General features: G+C 40.1%; 1 protein-coding gene across 1 annotated transcript in view; it reads right to left on the bottom strand.

Annotated features, from left to right (window-relative positions):
• PTPRR (protein tyrosine phosphatase, receptor type, R) overlaps positions 1-17,456 on the bottom strand; it is a 141,498-nt gene that overhangs the window by 68,731 nt on the left and 55,311 nt on the right. Inside the window, exons 2-3 of the mRNA XM_009887829.1 lie at positions 10,475-10,588; positions 6,965-7,120 (exon numbers count right to left, since the gene is read on the bottom strand). Coding sequence (XP_009886131.1) covers positions 6,965-7,120; positions 10,475-10,588 — 270 coding nt within the window. The remainder of the gene's footprint in view (positions 1-6,964; positions 7,121-10,474; positions 10,589-17,456) is intronic.

Genomic DNA, 17,456 nt, shown 5'->3' with positions numbered 1-17,456 from the left:
AGCTGTGCGCACTAAAATTTCCAGAACTCCTGGGGATTATGAAATAATAATAATTGTGAAAGCATTGATTTTTGGCTTCATTGCAGTGTGGGGACTTGGTTGGGGAATTAAATTACCAGAATTTCACTACGTCTCCAAACAGAGATCTGGAAGTAGAAACAGGGTACATGTACCCTCAGTCTAACGGCAATATATTATTTAAAGAATGTCGTCTTGTGTTTCCGTGACTGCAGTTCAGCAGACATTGCTCTCCCAATTTTCAGCTACTTGCTTTTTTCTTAATCGTGCATTTTCAGTATGGTTCTCAGGCTGAGTGAAAACGACTTTCTTAAATTCTGGTTTTCACTGTAAATGTTCAAGGTCTTCATGTTTCCCTTTTGCTGAAGTTCCCTAATGGCTTTAATTAAACATCTTGTTTAACTAGTGAGTTGTCTTCCCATCTCAAGGTGGTCTGTTTTCTTCTCTGGGAACATTGTGTAAGAGAACTGGGAGTTTTTCACAGAGAAAAGATTTCCTCCATTTAAAGATGAGTGGACTGCAGGGGCCCTCTAGCACTTTACATGCTCCAAAGTCTGCTCAGCCACCGATTAGCCTGTTCTTCTGAACACTTAATGTATCGAGCAAACTCCTTGGATCGATCAGCCTCCCAAACATCGAAAGTCCTGACGACATTGAATTCATATGGAAAGGCTTGCTGAGGAGGAGGAGATCATGGCTTGAGGAAGAGAGGACAAGCTGACAAAAACCTGCTCCATTCTGGATCCCACTATAGTTTTCCTGGTCCTCCTTTCAGCACAGGTTTGTGCCTTGCTTGCTTTGAAAGGGGCCAGGACAACGCAGATTAAAGTCAATGCAGATGCAAGACAACTCACAGATGATACTGCCACAAAATGCAAACATTTAGAGAAGTATTTGGTTGCATGGTTACTTTACAGAGACTTGCTTGCTGAAAAAAATTTATGTGTATAACCGGGAGTTGACCGCTTTAGACCTGAAAGCATAGTAAAGAAGAATATTCTTTGGAAGTCATAGCCCTAGGGACCAGAATGGAAATACTTTACCCCCTTCTGCTAAACTACAGAAACAGATCTTGTAAAATCAGTGTATTTGTGTGTGTGATCACACAGTGTTTCATGATCTGGGCTTAAAAGGATTGCAGGTAGTGGCAGTTTAACAAGGTTTCTAAGTGTCGGTCTTGTGTTTAGTGAGCAACTTAAAAAACAGGACTTTCAAAGATAAACTGGAAATCTTGCCAAATATTTCTGCAAAAATTGTTCCTAGACATATCCAAACAGCGCTGCCACTCTAATGGGATGCAGCTCTCTGCGCAATCTGCTACCTCAGCGCAGCAAGGTTATTCTGCTGTGCTCACGGCATGGGTCTCGGGTCCCAGTACTGGCTCCGAGCCCAAATCTGCAGCTGCTTCGCACTCGGGACTGCTCCTGTTGAGCTCCATGGGAATCCCATGGTGACAGCAGCAGCTGCAGCTCTGGCCCATTAGCTATAAAGTACGTATTTGACCCTGGGAGGGTTACCTGATGGCTTTCTGGTGTTTCAGATCTCCCAGGAGGAAATCTAGATAAAAAGCAGTTGAAGAAGAATTTGCCACATTGACGTTTTGTAAGTGAGTGAATGGGGTTTTTTTGTACCTCTTCACTGAACGGACAAATACACTATAAAGTAGATGAAGAGCTAATAGGACTTTTTTTTTGACTCAATGGGTGAGAGACTTAAATTAACTGTAATTTATTAATGTCAAAAAACATTTAAAATATGTTATAGTAGACCTCATATACATAGAATCATACAATCAGAATTGTCTAGGTTGGAAGGGACCTTTAAGATCACCAAGTCAACCTAACACTGCTAACATAACTGAGTCTAAGAGAATTAATCTATACGATGTCTGTCTAATGATATATGCATTTAGGATACGTCTTTCACTGATTTGCCTTTCTAAAAATAAAGTTCAAAGAAAATTAACAAATGCTGTAAAAGGGGCAAAAAAATGTATGCCACAACTTAAACATATCTGACATACGATTTTGAAACACTTTAGCAGTACCTTCACCTAACCAAGGAAATCTTTCCCCCTGATCTAACTGCAGAACAGCAGAATTATTGCTTAAGCTGCTCCCTAATGACAGAAGAGGCTGTGGCTACAGTAACTGAGTCATCTCCTGCCCACGATAAGGAATTGCTTTCTGAAAAGTCAGTGCTGCTCATTCAGAACTTTGTTCCTCGATCTGGGAGAACTGATAAGAGAGAACTGATCTGGGAGAACTGGCAGCTGCCACGCTCACTACAAATTGTTGACGCCCAAGAAACAGGCTCACAGGATGGCCAAATGCTAGGGAAAAAGCAAAAAAGAGAGGACTTCTGTCATGGGCAATGAGCCTCCTGCACGGAGATGTACTGTGTCTCGACTGACTGATGTTCCTCCACATTTCTCTCACTCAGTTGGGAACCTTTTCCCACCTGAGAATCCACTAAAACTTTTGGACAGTTCTGAGGAGTGGGAACGTACCACTGCCATCAGAGGGCAGAAAGATAAACCCAAACTAAGTGGCAAAAAGCCACAGCCGATAAAAGAAGGGGAATACCATAGTGGGATGGCAGGGAAGTTCCAGCAGCTTAGGCACCATCAGGTCTCGGAGCAAACCTGGCTACAGGGAGGAAGGCTCATCATCATGTACATCATCAAAATCATCAGCCCCCGGTGATTGACTCCATTCCCTAAGGAGTCTCCACAATCAGGTGAGTCATTCAGACAGAATTAGCCAGGTTAATTTAAACAGTTTAAATTCAGCATAATTCAAGGTGAGGAAGAATCAATGTATGCTTAATCCAGTTGTATCACTAACCTTACTGAAGAGTGCCTGCACAGGTATCTGAACTGCAACAAATGTGTTTAGAAAAATGATTTTTTATACACTTTTTTTTTTTGAAAAAAAGACATTAAATATCCACTCTGGCCTTTCTGGTCTTATTATGGAAAAATAGTGGACTACTTCTACAAATAAGTAAAATGAGCTGCCAGCTTTTGATAATGACAAGAGACGTTGACATGAAATAGTCACTGTAAAATCCATGACTGAAAGATCCTGCCAAGGTATCAGGAGCTGCCAGGAAAGGTAAGTCTTCACTGGAAAATAGGTGAATTTGCAGACTGGGTTGGTTAACCCCAATTAGTTCCTTGGGCTGAAACACTAATGAAAGCATGGCCAGCTGTAGTTCTGAGCTCGGAGGAGAGCTTACTGGGAGCTGGCGATCAAAGTTAAGATGAAAAAGGGTTCAACAAAGTTCACACTGAGTTACTTTGTTTTTTTCTGCTATTTTAACTATGTTAGCTAAGGCAGGTTAGGAAAGGCTGCCAAGAAATCACTTCCACCCCCAGTGAAAACATGCAGGAACGTGGGTGACCTCTCAGACTCCCAGGACACCGGATAATGGCCACTTAGCGTCTACCATGACAAAGCCTCTCCAAAGACTCTACCTTACATGCATGTGTGATAAAGTGCTGGTGATTTCACGTCAAAGCTGGCAGGTCTGCTGGGCTCCTGTCCCTGTTGCGGTGCCGTGGGTGCACCCGTGCAGGTGTAATGCTACGTCTGCTTCGCCTGATCATAGAAGCACGTCCTTGTGCTCCACTTTGTTCCCAGGCGCCTCTGTTGGTCCAGGCTGTTGTAATTTCTAAGCTATTGGTTTTGATCACTTGTCCTTACAATGACTTACGGTTTCTGTATGCTTTAAGTGCATGATTGCTTCCTTTGATTTCTTCTCTAAGAAGTTAATATCACACACTTCAAAGGCAACCAAGAGAAGCCTTGTACAAGGAGGCTGTAATGGTACATTTTGCATTGTATAATTTTGGCATGAACTCTGGAAATTTCTCCTTTAGAGCCACATCTCCCAACTGGCAGTTAGCTTATCTGTCAAACGACAGTAACCCTTATTTTACTTACTGTAACTTCAGTTATTTTTATCATTCAAAACCACTTCAAGTTCTTTTTTACTCTACTAAGCTCTGAAATCCAGTAGCATTTTTTTTTTTTTTTTTTTTTTTTAGCACAATTTAAAGACATTAGGATGTCAGGATTCCCACACCATAATAACATGGACTGCCGGAGTCATTGAATTTAGTCCCACCAACAAGCACCAATTTGGTAGTTTGTTCTGGGGAAGTCTGCTCCTGGCCCTGACACACGCCATGGAGCAGAACACAATCCTAAATCCCACTTCAGACACAAACTTTAGACCATAACAAAAGAGCAAATGCTGCAACTACAATAGACCATTGGAAGAGAAAGGACATATGGAAGGTACTGCCATTGCCCTGGATCCCTAAAATGGCAACGACTCCATTAAATTAAATTTTCACATTCCTACAGGTACATATCCCATTCTACACCAGGCAGCAAAGGACTCTGGTGGTTCCTACAGCAAAGGCATATAGGCAATCTGCTCTTTCGGTTATTGTGGAATAAGAAACTAGGATATGGATTTTGAGACAGGCAATTTAATTGAAAATAGATCAAACAGTGATTAATGCATCAGCAGTTGTGAACTGGCAAATTATTACTGGAATGAATGGAAATGTAGTTCCAGTCACCCACATCCTCTGAAACTTTTGCTGCTTATGGTATCGCATAGGCTGAGACTTTAAGCAGAGACCTTCAGCTTGGGTTTTCCTACATAATCTTGGTAAAGTTTCTTAGGGCAGGGTAATCTCCACCATTAACCGTCTACAGCTGGGGGTCTAGTTTAAGCCAAGCCTTGTTAGAAAGAGTCAACCGAGCAATCTCAGAAGAGGTATCTCAGAGATGGGATGAACTGCCTGCTCAACTTATCTTTCTTTCTGTTTACTGTAGAGAGAGCCAGTAGACTTTCGAGCCTTAGGCAGCTTATACTGAAATAGGCAGCTAAAAAAGGAGACAAATTCCAGCCTTAACACCTCTTTGTCAGCCACCCACCTAGAAAGGTGCAGATAACGCTTCCTTTCCGCACAGGTACACCAATAGTGCACATATAACACTGGCTGTGAAGCATTCAGAATTTCTGATGGAAAAGTGTACAAAAAAATAATGTGTCAAAGCTATATCTTCTTTCAAAGGTTCGCCTGTTTTGATTTTCTTTGCTATTATTTGGCACGATTTGTTCTTAGAGCAAGTTGAGAGAAGAATAAATAACTGGTTAGTAGCTGAGCAAGTAAAGATGATATGTTGTCTTTTAGCTGCTGTTTTCTGTGAAGTCTTATACATGCAAACAATTTATTGAGATCCAAAAGGAATACCCATTAGTGTAAAGCTGCATGATTTTTTCAGGATCGGGGTCTTAGCAGTATAATCTGCTAGCAACTGAAATATTAAAACAATCTCTTGTTTCTCCAACAGTATTAGAAGGAGTTGGAGTCTGCACAACTTTCATTCTAATAATCTTTTCTAAATGATTCTGGTTGTCTACTTTTTTTTTTTCCAGAGAGAAAATGCAAATATCTGAGCATTCCAGATTATTGAAATGTATCTAACTCAAGATGAGATCTTGAGTTGAGCGCTGTGGTTTTTTCCAGCATCTCTTCATAGCTTGGTGACATTTCTGCATTCATCTATTATTCATGTATGTTCTTGCCCAATGTCTACCTGAAGTGTTACTTGTAACTGACATACTTGGAACAGATAATTGCATCTATCACAACTGTCAGACTCATACGCTTCAGTGACAAAGGAAATTCCGACCTAAAGGAAGCTTAGCTCAGGTCGCTGATGGCCAATATAAAAACCTGATTTGACATTTGGCAGCACTGCTTGGCTTCATGTTGCATTAGAACAGCTAAAATCTGAGAACCCACTCATTTTCATAGTGGCAGGCTGCTGTAGTAGAGCATGTAAAATTGCGTTAAAGTGGCCTTGTCTTTATATTTCATTTTTTGTACCAAAGACATCTCCCAGATTCTTAAACAGAGTCAGAATACTTAAAATGAGCAAAAGCATTTCTAATCAGTAGAAATAAAGGTGAACAGGACAGCCGGTACTAACTAAGCAATGGCTCAAACATAGGTTTGGATGTAAAAACCCCAGGAACTCTTTACCCATAGGGGGTAACAGCTCATCAGAACCTTTCCTTTTTTTCCACTTTTTTGGACAGAGACATCTCCTTTGTCAAACTGGGAGCTTCCATGGAAAGTGCTGAATCATGATAACATGTTGGAAGTTATTCAGACCTCACACTGAATTCTGAGGGTCTCTATAGGTAGGTAAGGGCTTCTAAAACACTACATAAAATGCAATGTGATGTGACCATGTCCATGACCTCAGTGATTTTCTTTCCCAAAGGCCTTCGCTTTTTTACATTTGCTGTGCATAGCTCAAGTGGTCAGCCCAGAATTAAATGTCCATCTCACTGGTAATGTCTGGGACACTGCGGAGATGGCAGTGCAGTCTCTGCTTTGAAATAGAACTCTTTTTTTCCAAAAAATTGATGTAGTCATACAAATAATAGCTACAAGTTTTATTTTTGCCCTCTTTTTGGAGCAGGTAAATAAAATAAATCTCTCACTTCTCCTGAGAATAGGAAGAAGCATGGGTACAACGTAGAAATCCAGTTTTTCAAAATCATGTCAGACACAAGTTACACCTTACACCTGACCTTTGCATTTCATTTATCTGTCTACTGAAATTGTTATACCTGCTGACCCACGTTAATAGACCAAAAGTTCTTGGGCCCATTTCCTTTAAGGCAACGGATGCATGCTTAAGATCTAAAATCTGATTTCAATGGTACCCCAGCTGTGTGAGGAAGACCTGGGTATTAATGCTTAAATAGCCTAATGGAGCACCATTATTTAAAAGGGATAGCTGTATAAACGTTTCCTGCCTCATGCATGAGAACTTCAGCCTGAAAACTACGAAGGATGTATAACTGCCTAATCTGTAACAAACTACAGGTTAGAAAATTGATAACCAACCTCAGGGGAGACCTCTGTTATTCCAAACTGGGATAAACTCTGATGCAAAATGTTGATATTAAGGGAACGCAGCACTTCTTCAGATGGAAGCGCTTCAGAAATTCCTGGCTTTCTGTTCAGTGGGGACACAAACAGCTCCACACAGTTCTTCTTCCCCTAGGAAAATAAAAAAAATGCAGAATCATAGCAAGGATCTCAGATTAGATAATCTCTGCTGTCTACAGATTGTAACTATAAATCCAAAACCAAGAGTGTGGAATATAAAGGCTGCAACCTGCTTCGCGTGGAGAGTATACCTGTTCTCTGACTCCTTAAATCCCAGCTGACTGTGCAAGAAAACGCAAATACCATGCGTGGGCATGTGTGTTTTGTCTCGTTCACTATTAACAAGGTACCCTCTTCCTGAGTCTAGTACCATTAAACAAGACAGGTCAATGTGATATGGTGAGGGGAGGAGCCACGGAATGGGGTCAAGGGCAAAGTGCCAGCAGGGATTTTATCAGACAGTTCATCTGATCTGAGCTGAAATGCAGCCCTGGTTTAGAAGGTGGTCCTTAAACAGGAATGCTTAGTATAATGCTGTGGTATTTTGGCACTGCTTTCGTATCCCATGTCAGCACAGAAGACACATACCACAACGAAGTACAAAGTCCTTTTAGTTGACTGCAGTGCAACTCCTTAAAATGGCACAACAAAATGAAAACCAGAAAAGTTTCGTTTACATTTAATGCGTAAGTTGAGAATGCCTACTCTCCCCTCTATTAATTCCTGCCCTAGTGTCATTGATGCAGTCCTGGTAGCCCAAGGGGTGCTGCATTAGAGATGTCAATGATGCTCACTCTGTCGCAAGGGAGCGAAGGGAGAGGCTGCCAGAGGGTTCCTCTGGTTGTGATAGACTAGAACAGCGCCTGAGACCAGTCCTCCAGACAGCACTGATGTCCAAACAGGGTGCGGGAACCTGGGTTCCCCAGGGCTATGGCCAACTCAGCTGAGGCTGTGATGTAGAGTCCCACACATGCAAGGTAAGCATGGATCGACTACCTGCATTGCTGCCTGCACAGGCAAGAACCTCACCGGTTTGGTTATTTGCTATTTATCATTATGGGATGGGAGAGAGCAGTTCAAACTGGGATAACTGATTTCCCCTGCCTCCTTTCCCTCACTTTCCATGTGCATCGTAATCTTTCCTGAATTGAAAAAAGAGACATCTTTTGCTAGGTATCTAGTTTTGCATTCAGAAGTAGAGCTGCACAGAAAGGGATGCTTTCAAACGTCTTTACCTTAAATCTGCCCTCTGTGCTCTCACACGTGCCACTGATCCACCTGCTCAATAAGACTGCAAAGGACAATGGCTACTGGTGGGACTGGGCATTTTTCAGTGGGACTACTCACATCAGCAGGGTTATAAGGAGTGAGAACAGACCTACAGGACAATGTCAGTTGTCAGGAGTATCAGTTCAAGGCAGAGACTTTTGTCAAGCTGAAGAAGCTGATTTGAGGCTGAGGTCCTACTTGGTCTCTGACATGGGTAGGTGGCTGGTTCTGGGTGTAAGTGGCAGTCGCAAGGCAAGGCTTGGTGGGGACACAGCATTCCCAGTGTTTCATGTCACATCTGCTAGGGACTTTCTCTGCCCATTAAAAGGCCTTTATGGTAGGAGGGTTTACTGTAAAGGTTAAGGAGACACTGGAAATGCCCAATTAATATTTCATGGCACACTTTGTGTCGTAACATGTAAGAGGCTAGCAGGCCCTCTGCTCTCCCTGTGCCTAACCACATCCTGGCTGCTAGGCTCCTGATCACTTCTGAGAGCTGCTCACTTGGGAGGGAGTCAGTTTACCTCACTTCAGTCATCTAAACTACCTCCAAAGTCAGTGGAAAGAGACTGGCATCTCTAGAGAATGATTTAATCCATCCTAAACTAATCGGGATCTCTATGCCTCTCCTCCTCCAGTTGCCCTCCTCTATATTCCTTTCCCAGGGAGCCTGGACGAGTAGCTTAGACTAGGCTGAAGTGACATAAGATGAATTTTGATGTGCCCTGCGTGCTTGCAAGCACCCTGCATGAGAGGGACTGTCTCATGTTAGAAGGATGCCAAGTGGGAATAATATCCTCCAGGAAATATTTTTCTTCCTTGTGAATTTTGACTGCGTATGATTTTTAGAGCAAATAGGGCAAAAGTTTGCTTTCTTTCTTGTATGACTAAAATATTAACTCATAGTGGACTTTCACAGATGTTGAGAAGACTAATTAATTAATAGTATTTCCTGTATTGTGAGCTATGTTCAGGTGCAAAATGACATCACCTCTTACCTTAGATCACAAAGGAGAGGAGAAAGGGAAAAGCTGTGGAGCCAGTAGGAAAATAAACAAAGTATTTCTCCTTAGTTACATAATTTCCACAGAGCATAGTAAGAAAGCTACTAAGTGACTTAGTATGTTGAAATACACATCCCAAACTCTGGAACATTTCTCATTTAATCGTGCTTTCTACCTTTCGTTCTGGTTCATGCAGGGGACAAAGGAGATTTCGCGCCACTTGTCACAACTGAGTGACATCCCTGGTGAACATGAAAAGGGCTGCATTGCATTCCTATTGATCTTTTCCTCTGTACTTCTGGTGTGATCCTTTCTCACAGAGACATTATTTGAAGGAGTTTTATAATCCTTTTTGATGTGTACAATCCTATCAAGCTATCAAAGCAGGAAATACTTTTATGCTGAACCTGTCAGTTTTCTTCCCTAATATTCAACCTGCATTTAGAATAAAATAAAATAACTCTTCTTCCCTCTGCAAGGCAAATTGAATGCTAGCAATACACACAGGATGGGGTTTTTTGCTTCATGGCAAAACTGTCATACAAACACAACAGTGTTAAGAACGTATGCTCTTAACCATACACAGAAAACCTTACGATGAAAATTGTTTTTAAAAAGTCTTTGTCGCTAGAAGCAGACTTGTCGTCATCTTTTGCAAATATGATACCAAAGTCTACAAGATCATTTATCAGCACAGATTGTTCCAGCTGAATAGCAAAACATGAATATTAATATTGTGAGAAGACATTTAATTTACTAATGGAAGATAGTAAAGATATCTGAAGATAAATTGTGAAGATGCCCTTGAAAGGTAGAATCACATGTATTTTTTGAGCAATATTCAACCTTTGAGAAACAAAACATGAATAAGTGTTTCTTAATGAATGTCATGTAGAACTGCATTGGAATGAAAACTAAGGGATAAGCAATTTGCTTATGAATAGGACACAAAAGAGATTTATCTGACTTATTTTTTGTCTACACTGCAACTGAGAATAGTTTCCTTTCAAAAGAAAATTTCAATCATTTTGTAATAGAGATCTATTTTTCTGTAGTGCAGTAAAAAAAATATTGGAAAAAAGTATTTTTCTGTCCTATTTTATTGCACTTTTCCATCATGACAGGAAAATAAATTTAAGAGAATTCAAAACAACCAGGTACATTTTATTATACAGAGCCCTTTGGTACTTACAATGAGCCTGTTGATATGAACTTGCTGAGGTAACAGTCCCAGTGCTGCTGCCACTCCTTGGCGAAATATCCGAAGCAATGTGATATTCAGCTTGTTTACATCCATTTGCAAAGTCTGAAAAACAAAACCAGTTCAAATGACCTCCTTGCTCAATGCATTCAGTTCTCAAGATGACTGATCTCTGGGACTCTTCACTAATTGTTTTTTTCCCAGAACGATAATCTGTGCAATCTACTTGCATTGCAATAAAGAATAAGTCCAAAGGAAAATTTAAGCATCTTAAATGCTGCTTGTTAGCAAAGTACACGATTTCCTCAACTACATTCAAAACAGGTTCCAGAGGTTTTTGGCTAAAGTCCTTGGACAAGTCACAGTGTTCAAGATTACTACATTAAAAATGAAAGTCAAGCATTAAACATCGATTCACCTTTAAAGAATGAGATGTTGGATTTACACAATGAAGATTTTCTTTGAATATTATCTTAGCATTTCTCCCTGCAGGTGAAGAATGAGTCAGACATAGTGAAATTATACCATTTTAATTTTGATTAGCAGTTTCTGAGATCAAAAAAGAAACATTCTGGATACATTCCACATGCTCAAATTTCCTAAAACTTCCTCATGTGAGTCAGAGAACACTATAATTCTAAGCAGCGACCAACTATATCACTGAAGCATTTTCTTTCTCTGTTTTAGAATCATAGTGAAATTTAAATGTTTCCTCAAGTTCAAATGCTTCCTGTGAAGTCAGTGGGATTTTGCCCAGGAAATAATTTAAGTTCAAATCTTCGGTGATGCCTGGTGACCCATACTTCCATGTAGTACTTTGGGATCTCTTTCTTTGCTCTCATATCCCCTTTGCAGACAATAAGTAGTGGAGAAGAGAGGGAAAAGGAGTATGTCAGATGGTCCCAGGCAGCTTCCAACGTTTCTGGCAACTTCTGACTTAGGAAGTTACTAAGTTCTGACTGACCCAGTTCACTTGAGCTGAAAAAGATTTTTTTATTTTAAACTTTCCATTTAAAGCTATAGGGCAGCTTGCTGCTCTGAAGATCCAAGAAAATATTCTCCTTTCCTAAACAGAGCTGCACAAAGAGAAGTAAATATCCATGGGTCAGACATCACACTGGGAATATAGTTATGGTCTACATAGAAAGGCAACTTTTTTCACAGAGAAAAACAGCATCACACATTTTTACCATTGTTCTTTATTTATCAGTATTTATAAGTTATGATGTAGCACCATAAAATATTTGCTTTCCTTTTCCACTGTCAATTTGATTTTTCTATCGGTACTGAGTTTTTCTTTTTTTCCCCTTTTTCTCATTTTTTTACACTAATGGGATTGTCAGGTCTTGATGCACCCACTGAAATCTGCTCTTATCACACAGTTGAGCTTTAATTCAGATAGAAGTATTATAGGATTCTTCAGTTTCAATTACCCTTGCTACCCTGGCATTTTCAAAATGCAAAGTCTCTTTTCTTCTTCTTGAATTAGGCAGACATCCTGAGTGGTTACAAAACTGCTCCAGCTTTGTCATTGAAACAGAGAAATGTCTTGAGAGGGAACATATGGAGATCTAACAAATCTGAGCAGCATTTCTTCTGTTCCCCAGACCGGCTCACTCCGGCCATGGCGCATGTGGGCAATATGGCAGATGAGAATTGGTTTGGAGCTGTGAAGCCGTCACTACACTAAAAGTCAACAGCCTGGTCTGAGGATCCTGGGTAAATGAGAAAGGGGGTTGTTGCTGAAATAAGGAAGGCTGTCCTGAGGGTCCTTAGAGATCCATCAGGATGGTGTAAAGAGTGCGAAACTGCTTGTCTATGTCAGCAACCTTGAGTTGTGGGGATACAGAGTAAAATTGGCAGGTATAAAATCAAAATACATTCACTTAAACACACTTGAGCCAGGGATCAGATCACATTAATAGAGATGTTGTTAAATAGTGTGTTAAGAGCTCACTGATAAAGACACAGAAGTGAAACAGCTAGAAAAATATCTGGCTTCGGACAAAATAGAAGATCTTAAAGGGCCTACAAGGAGGTAATAAATTCTTACAGATTTAGTATGCTGGGATTGTGATTCATCATATTCAGGGACAATAAAATGTGGTGAAACTCCATTAGCTTCACGAATGTCACATTTTCTTCTACCAGGTCTGAATTTGGTCCACCATGTCCTATAACAAATAGTCATAAAAGGCTGAAGAGTGTGTGTGTATCTGTAACAGCTATATTGTCCTTGGTGGTTCTTGCAGAAGCCTGAAGACCACAGCACTTGCCCTATCTGTCTGGCATCAGCCTGCTCAGAAAGCTCACCTGGCCTTGCAGCTGGACATTTCAGGTCCCTTTTAGGAAACCTCCTAAGTGGGTGGGAAGAAATTTGTCCTTAAGCCTCATCTCAGAGTGCTTCTTGTGCAGCAATAAAGATTTTTTTTTGTGACTATTCATCAAAAAAAAACCCCAAGAAGTATCTAAGGAAGAAAAAGCTACATTATTTATAAGAACCTTCCCTTGATGTCCATTGAAGGGATTTGCTTCTCAATTGCTGGTGTTAGTGTGAAGCTTCGTTCCTTGGCAATTATAGTAAAATATAAGTAAGAGTAACATAGGCCACCTTTTTCTACATCAGGCAGCACAAGAGAGTGCATTTGCCTCTCAAGAGGCAAAGTTAGCAATCCAGAATCTGCCACTTTAGGAATGGGATTTCTGACTCGATCACTGAAAGAAATGTTCCATTGGACCCCAAGAGCACCTGCTTCAGAGCGAGCAGCACATTACAAATGTGCTCTATGCTCTCTATTACCCCCTTGTTTGTACTGGATTCATAAAAGCATAAAGCAGGAGTAGACCAGTCCAGAGACACATCAAGTTCAGTATCCTGTGGCCAGCTCTGGATGTTTACAGAAAATGATAGGAATGGGGCAAGATTATATTCTTTCCCCAAGTTTCTTCTGACAAGACCCAGGCTCATTTATGCCTACTCAGCACTAAAAGGCAATGGGTCTCCTTAATTACATGAATGTTATCTTACAATAACCCGTACTGACACTATCAAGATCTGGGATAAAGGCAACACTTGGGGGCATTATATTCTCAAATCTGACATATGCCCTCCTGAAGGTGTCTGAAATTTAAGTCTGACCTGAGGTTCTGGTACTAAATTGGCTTTCTGCAAATTCCTAACTATGATAATTTCTGTTGAGAAAAGTTAGTCAGAGAAAGAAAAAAAACAAAAGAAAAAAGAAGGAAGACAGAGAAGAGAAAGAAAAAAACAAACAGAAAAGAAGATAGAGAAGAGAAAGAAAAAGAGTCCTAGCTATTCCTATCAGTAGAAAATGTCTAAAATATTATTAACATTTTAATATTGATGTGCCATTCTGATGGCATGTCTAGATACTGTGTTCACTATAGTTCATATAGGTAAGAGATTAGGATAGAAAACTGATAATGGAGGAACTACAAATGCAACAATACCTGTATATTAGAAAAACAATAAAAACTGTCATTAAGAGAATCACTCCTAGAATGGAAAGCGGTCCAGCCATTTACAGGTTATAATTACACAGACAAAATCATCATGTAACCTAACACCCCCTGCAATAAAATGGGAAATTAACCCCTGTAAAGCAAATCCATAGAAATAAACAAAACGAAGCATTAGCATAAATACACAAGTTATGTCTTACTGTGTTCCTCTAGTTGCTCCTTTGGCTTTGGAAAAGACAGGGCTGAAGCATCCCAGCTAGACAGCGCTAATCATTTACCCTTTGCTCATCTGCAGTGTTTATCATGGATTGCAACCTACTCCCCAAGGAGTTTATAATTTTGAATCCGCTGCCGCTGGTGGCAATAGTGACTTGTGGAGCCTAGAGGCGAACACCCTGGACGACTCATTTCCCTGAGCAATTACCAACCTGGATATTGCAACTGTAGCGACAGTTTCTAGGTTTATCTGATCCAAGCAAAACAGGTAGTTTGAAAGGAAGGAGTTTTCTGCTTGTAGTGGAAAACTTGGGAAGAAAGAGTTCCAGAAAAGGAAGCTCAGTACAGAAAAACACCAACACCCATTCACAACTGAAATCCTACAGGGGCTTTTTTATAAAGATTTTCAAGTTAAAGAAAAAAAAAAACAACCAAACAACATGAAAGGATGAACATATTACACAGTTTCTGAAATAATATTTTTAGGATATTACAATAAATTATAATGTGCCAAGTCAAGTTCTGCTTCTCCAAAAAAAATCAGAGATGCCTCCCTTTCTTATCTTTTCCTTATCGTCAGTGATATCCTTTCTGTGATGAGCCTCAAACATACCATTCCTTTACTACACATTGGTTACTTCCCTCTAAACTCCACCTGACCCTATGACCACAGGCGTTTTCTCAAACCTCCAACTAACCTGAGTACACAGGAAGAAAAATAATCAAGGATGAAGAAGGTTAAAGGTTAAAGTATGTCTTCACAATACTTTTATGACAAAGATTAAGAGTAAATCAGCAAATCATACATACTAGAAATTTTACATATGTAAGGGCCATTGGGTAGTAAGTTCTATTTTGTGCTAAAACCAAGGAGAGGCAACTCTAAAAATGAAAATAAAAATAATCACCCCTAATTACTCAGGCCAAACAAAGAGAAAGCTCAGAAAAGAGTTGTCTTACCTGCCTGTGCTCCACTTATTTATTTATGTTTCAAGAAAGTCACCAAAAATGCTATAAAATGTTTTTTGTGCTAAAGGGACTTTTAGACTGGACGGTGGCCAGCCTGTGGGTCCCTCCATCTGAGCACCCTGCTCTGCTGCCTGCACAGTGACAGTGTGTACACTTAATTACGGTCACCGTGTTTCATCGTGCCACCCTCATCAGACAGCCTCAGCTGTACAACTGAAAAAGGATGTATTTATCAGGAACGAAGGTGAAAGTGTTGGAGCTGTATTTGTACATCTTGGGTACAGGACTACAAAAATGGCAACAAATTGTGAAAATACCTGCGTTTTCCCTTTTCTTCCCCTAAAACACATTACATTTGCCTTCCTGTTCCCGTTCAATGACTTGAGATCACTACTGCACTGGACATCAGTTTAGACCCCTTGGCTGGCTCAGGTGGCCCAACAGACATCCACAGAAGATTTTGGCTTTTAGAACATTCTGTGTCGTGGCTCACAGCAGGTTTACCATCTCATGTAGCCCATGAATCGCATGGGACCCAGCGTGTCCTCAGCTTCTGATTCAAGTCAGCATTATGCAACTGGAACAAAGCATTTTGCCAAGATGAACCTCTGAAGGCACTTTGGCCTAGACCAAACCAGTGGCTGAGGTGGCATTCCCTCCTCTCCTGTTTACCTCTCCATCCGCAATGCTATTTTTTTCAAGAGGAGGAACTTGCCCTTCTATGAAGCTGACATTAAACTTTGAATTATGTCTGTAAACTAAGATAAAATTCTCCCGAGTATAAAATCAATTATTCCTGGTGATTAATTAAAGGAGTTTCATGTTTTTGTGTATTACCAGTTGCCTGCAGTGACCTACTCAAACTTTCATACATAATATATTTCAACTAAAACACAATGTGACTAGAAACATAAATCTTGGGACATTTAAATACTTCTAAGGCCAGAGAGTGATTACTGAAAAATTGTGAGGGGGAGTCTTGGCTATCCTACAAAAGCATAGTGAAAATCACCTGAAATAGTAGAAAAATTACAGGCATATGTTTGAAATTACAAGAACCAGTGAAATGTATTGAGAAATGATCTGGACCTGGAACATGTTTCTGTTCAAGTCAACCATTTTCTAATGAGGAGACACCATCGCCGCAGAATACGCAAATCTGCCAAACAGTTCCAATTTCACATGTAGCCTGCGAAAATTTAAGTATGCTTGTCCAAAGAATATTCGGGTGATGAGAAAAAGAATTCTAAATTGGTGCCATACAAACATTAAGAAAAAGTGATAAGAATGGGATACTTTGATTGCTTCAGTCCTGATAAGACCTGGGAATTTCTGTATATTTGGTTGCTGCTTTTCAAGATGTGTATAACTTGAATAACTTGCATAACTTCACTTACATTTTTGCTAGAGAAAAAAAAAACACCACATCTTTTTATCGAAAATCTCTGTTTAAGGTAAGAATAATATTTCCTGGATTATGCATTTCTCATATAGAATTAAAGAACAATTTTGGCTTTTGATCAATTTTTCATGAAAGCATATACATTTAAATATTTATGCATGTTATGAGCTCTCTGAAAGAAATCAAAGACAGAAGTAACACTAATGGGAAACGTAGGGTTAATCTAATTAGTTAAGACCGCTGTATGGTCTCCCCCCATACTGATTTTCAAGTGAATGTTCATTAAAAGATGAGAAAATAAAAATTTATGAAAGGAAGCAGTCTTTCACACACTGCAATTAATTCACAGCCCTTTTTAACACAGGAAGTTGCCAAGGCCAAAACAGAACAAGAGGCAGAAAAAGGGCTGGATGCTTAGACGAATGTTGAAAGTCACTGATATACCTGAAAACTGTACAGAAGAGATACTACAAACCTTGTGATACAGTTGAAACCAAACCTTGAATTATCAGAAACCAAGACGAACCCTGTTCAATAAAAAGGTAAGTTTCTCAGTCTGCTATTGAAAGGTTTGAGTGCTTGCCATCACCTTAGACTAGATACTGCGTTTCATACATGTCCTGTTCGCACGTGTAGGTACCAACTAAGGATGTTCCTAGAGACTGCTACATTGCAGAAGATGAAGATGCCATACCAGGTGTTGAGGTGAGGCCAGGACACTCTGCTGGCATCCACAGTTCAGACTAGCAAAGCTACTCTGGAGGTAGGTGGGTGTTATGACTAAATGGGTTTGTCTCAGCTATGTGACAGATTTACACTTCTTTTTTTTTTAGGGAGAAGAACTAATTTCTCAAATGAGATCAGCTGATTTGGGACTGATTTGACCACTTCTGTAGGAAGCAC

This window comes from Charadrius vociferus, unplaced genomic scaffold, assembly GCF_000708025.1.
Source record: "Charadrius vociferus isolate BGI_N301 unplaced genomic scaffold, ASM70802v2 scaffold125, whole genome shotgun sequence".
In the NCBI taxonomy this organism is placed as follows: domain Eukaryota; kingdom Metazoa; phylum Chordata; class Aves; order Charadriiformes; family Charadriidae; genus Charadrius; species Charadrius vociferus.
The sequence above is the reverse complement of the archived record's forward strand: the minus strand, read 5'-3'. Positions and strand labels throughout refer to the sequence as shown.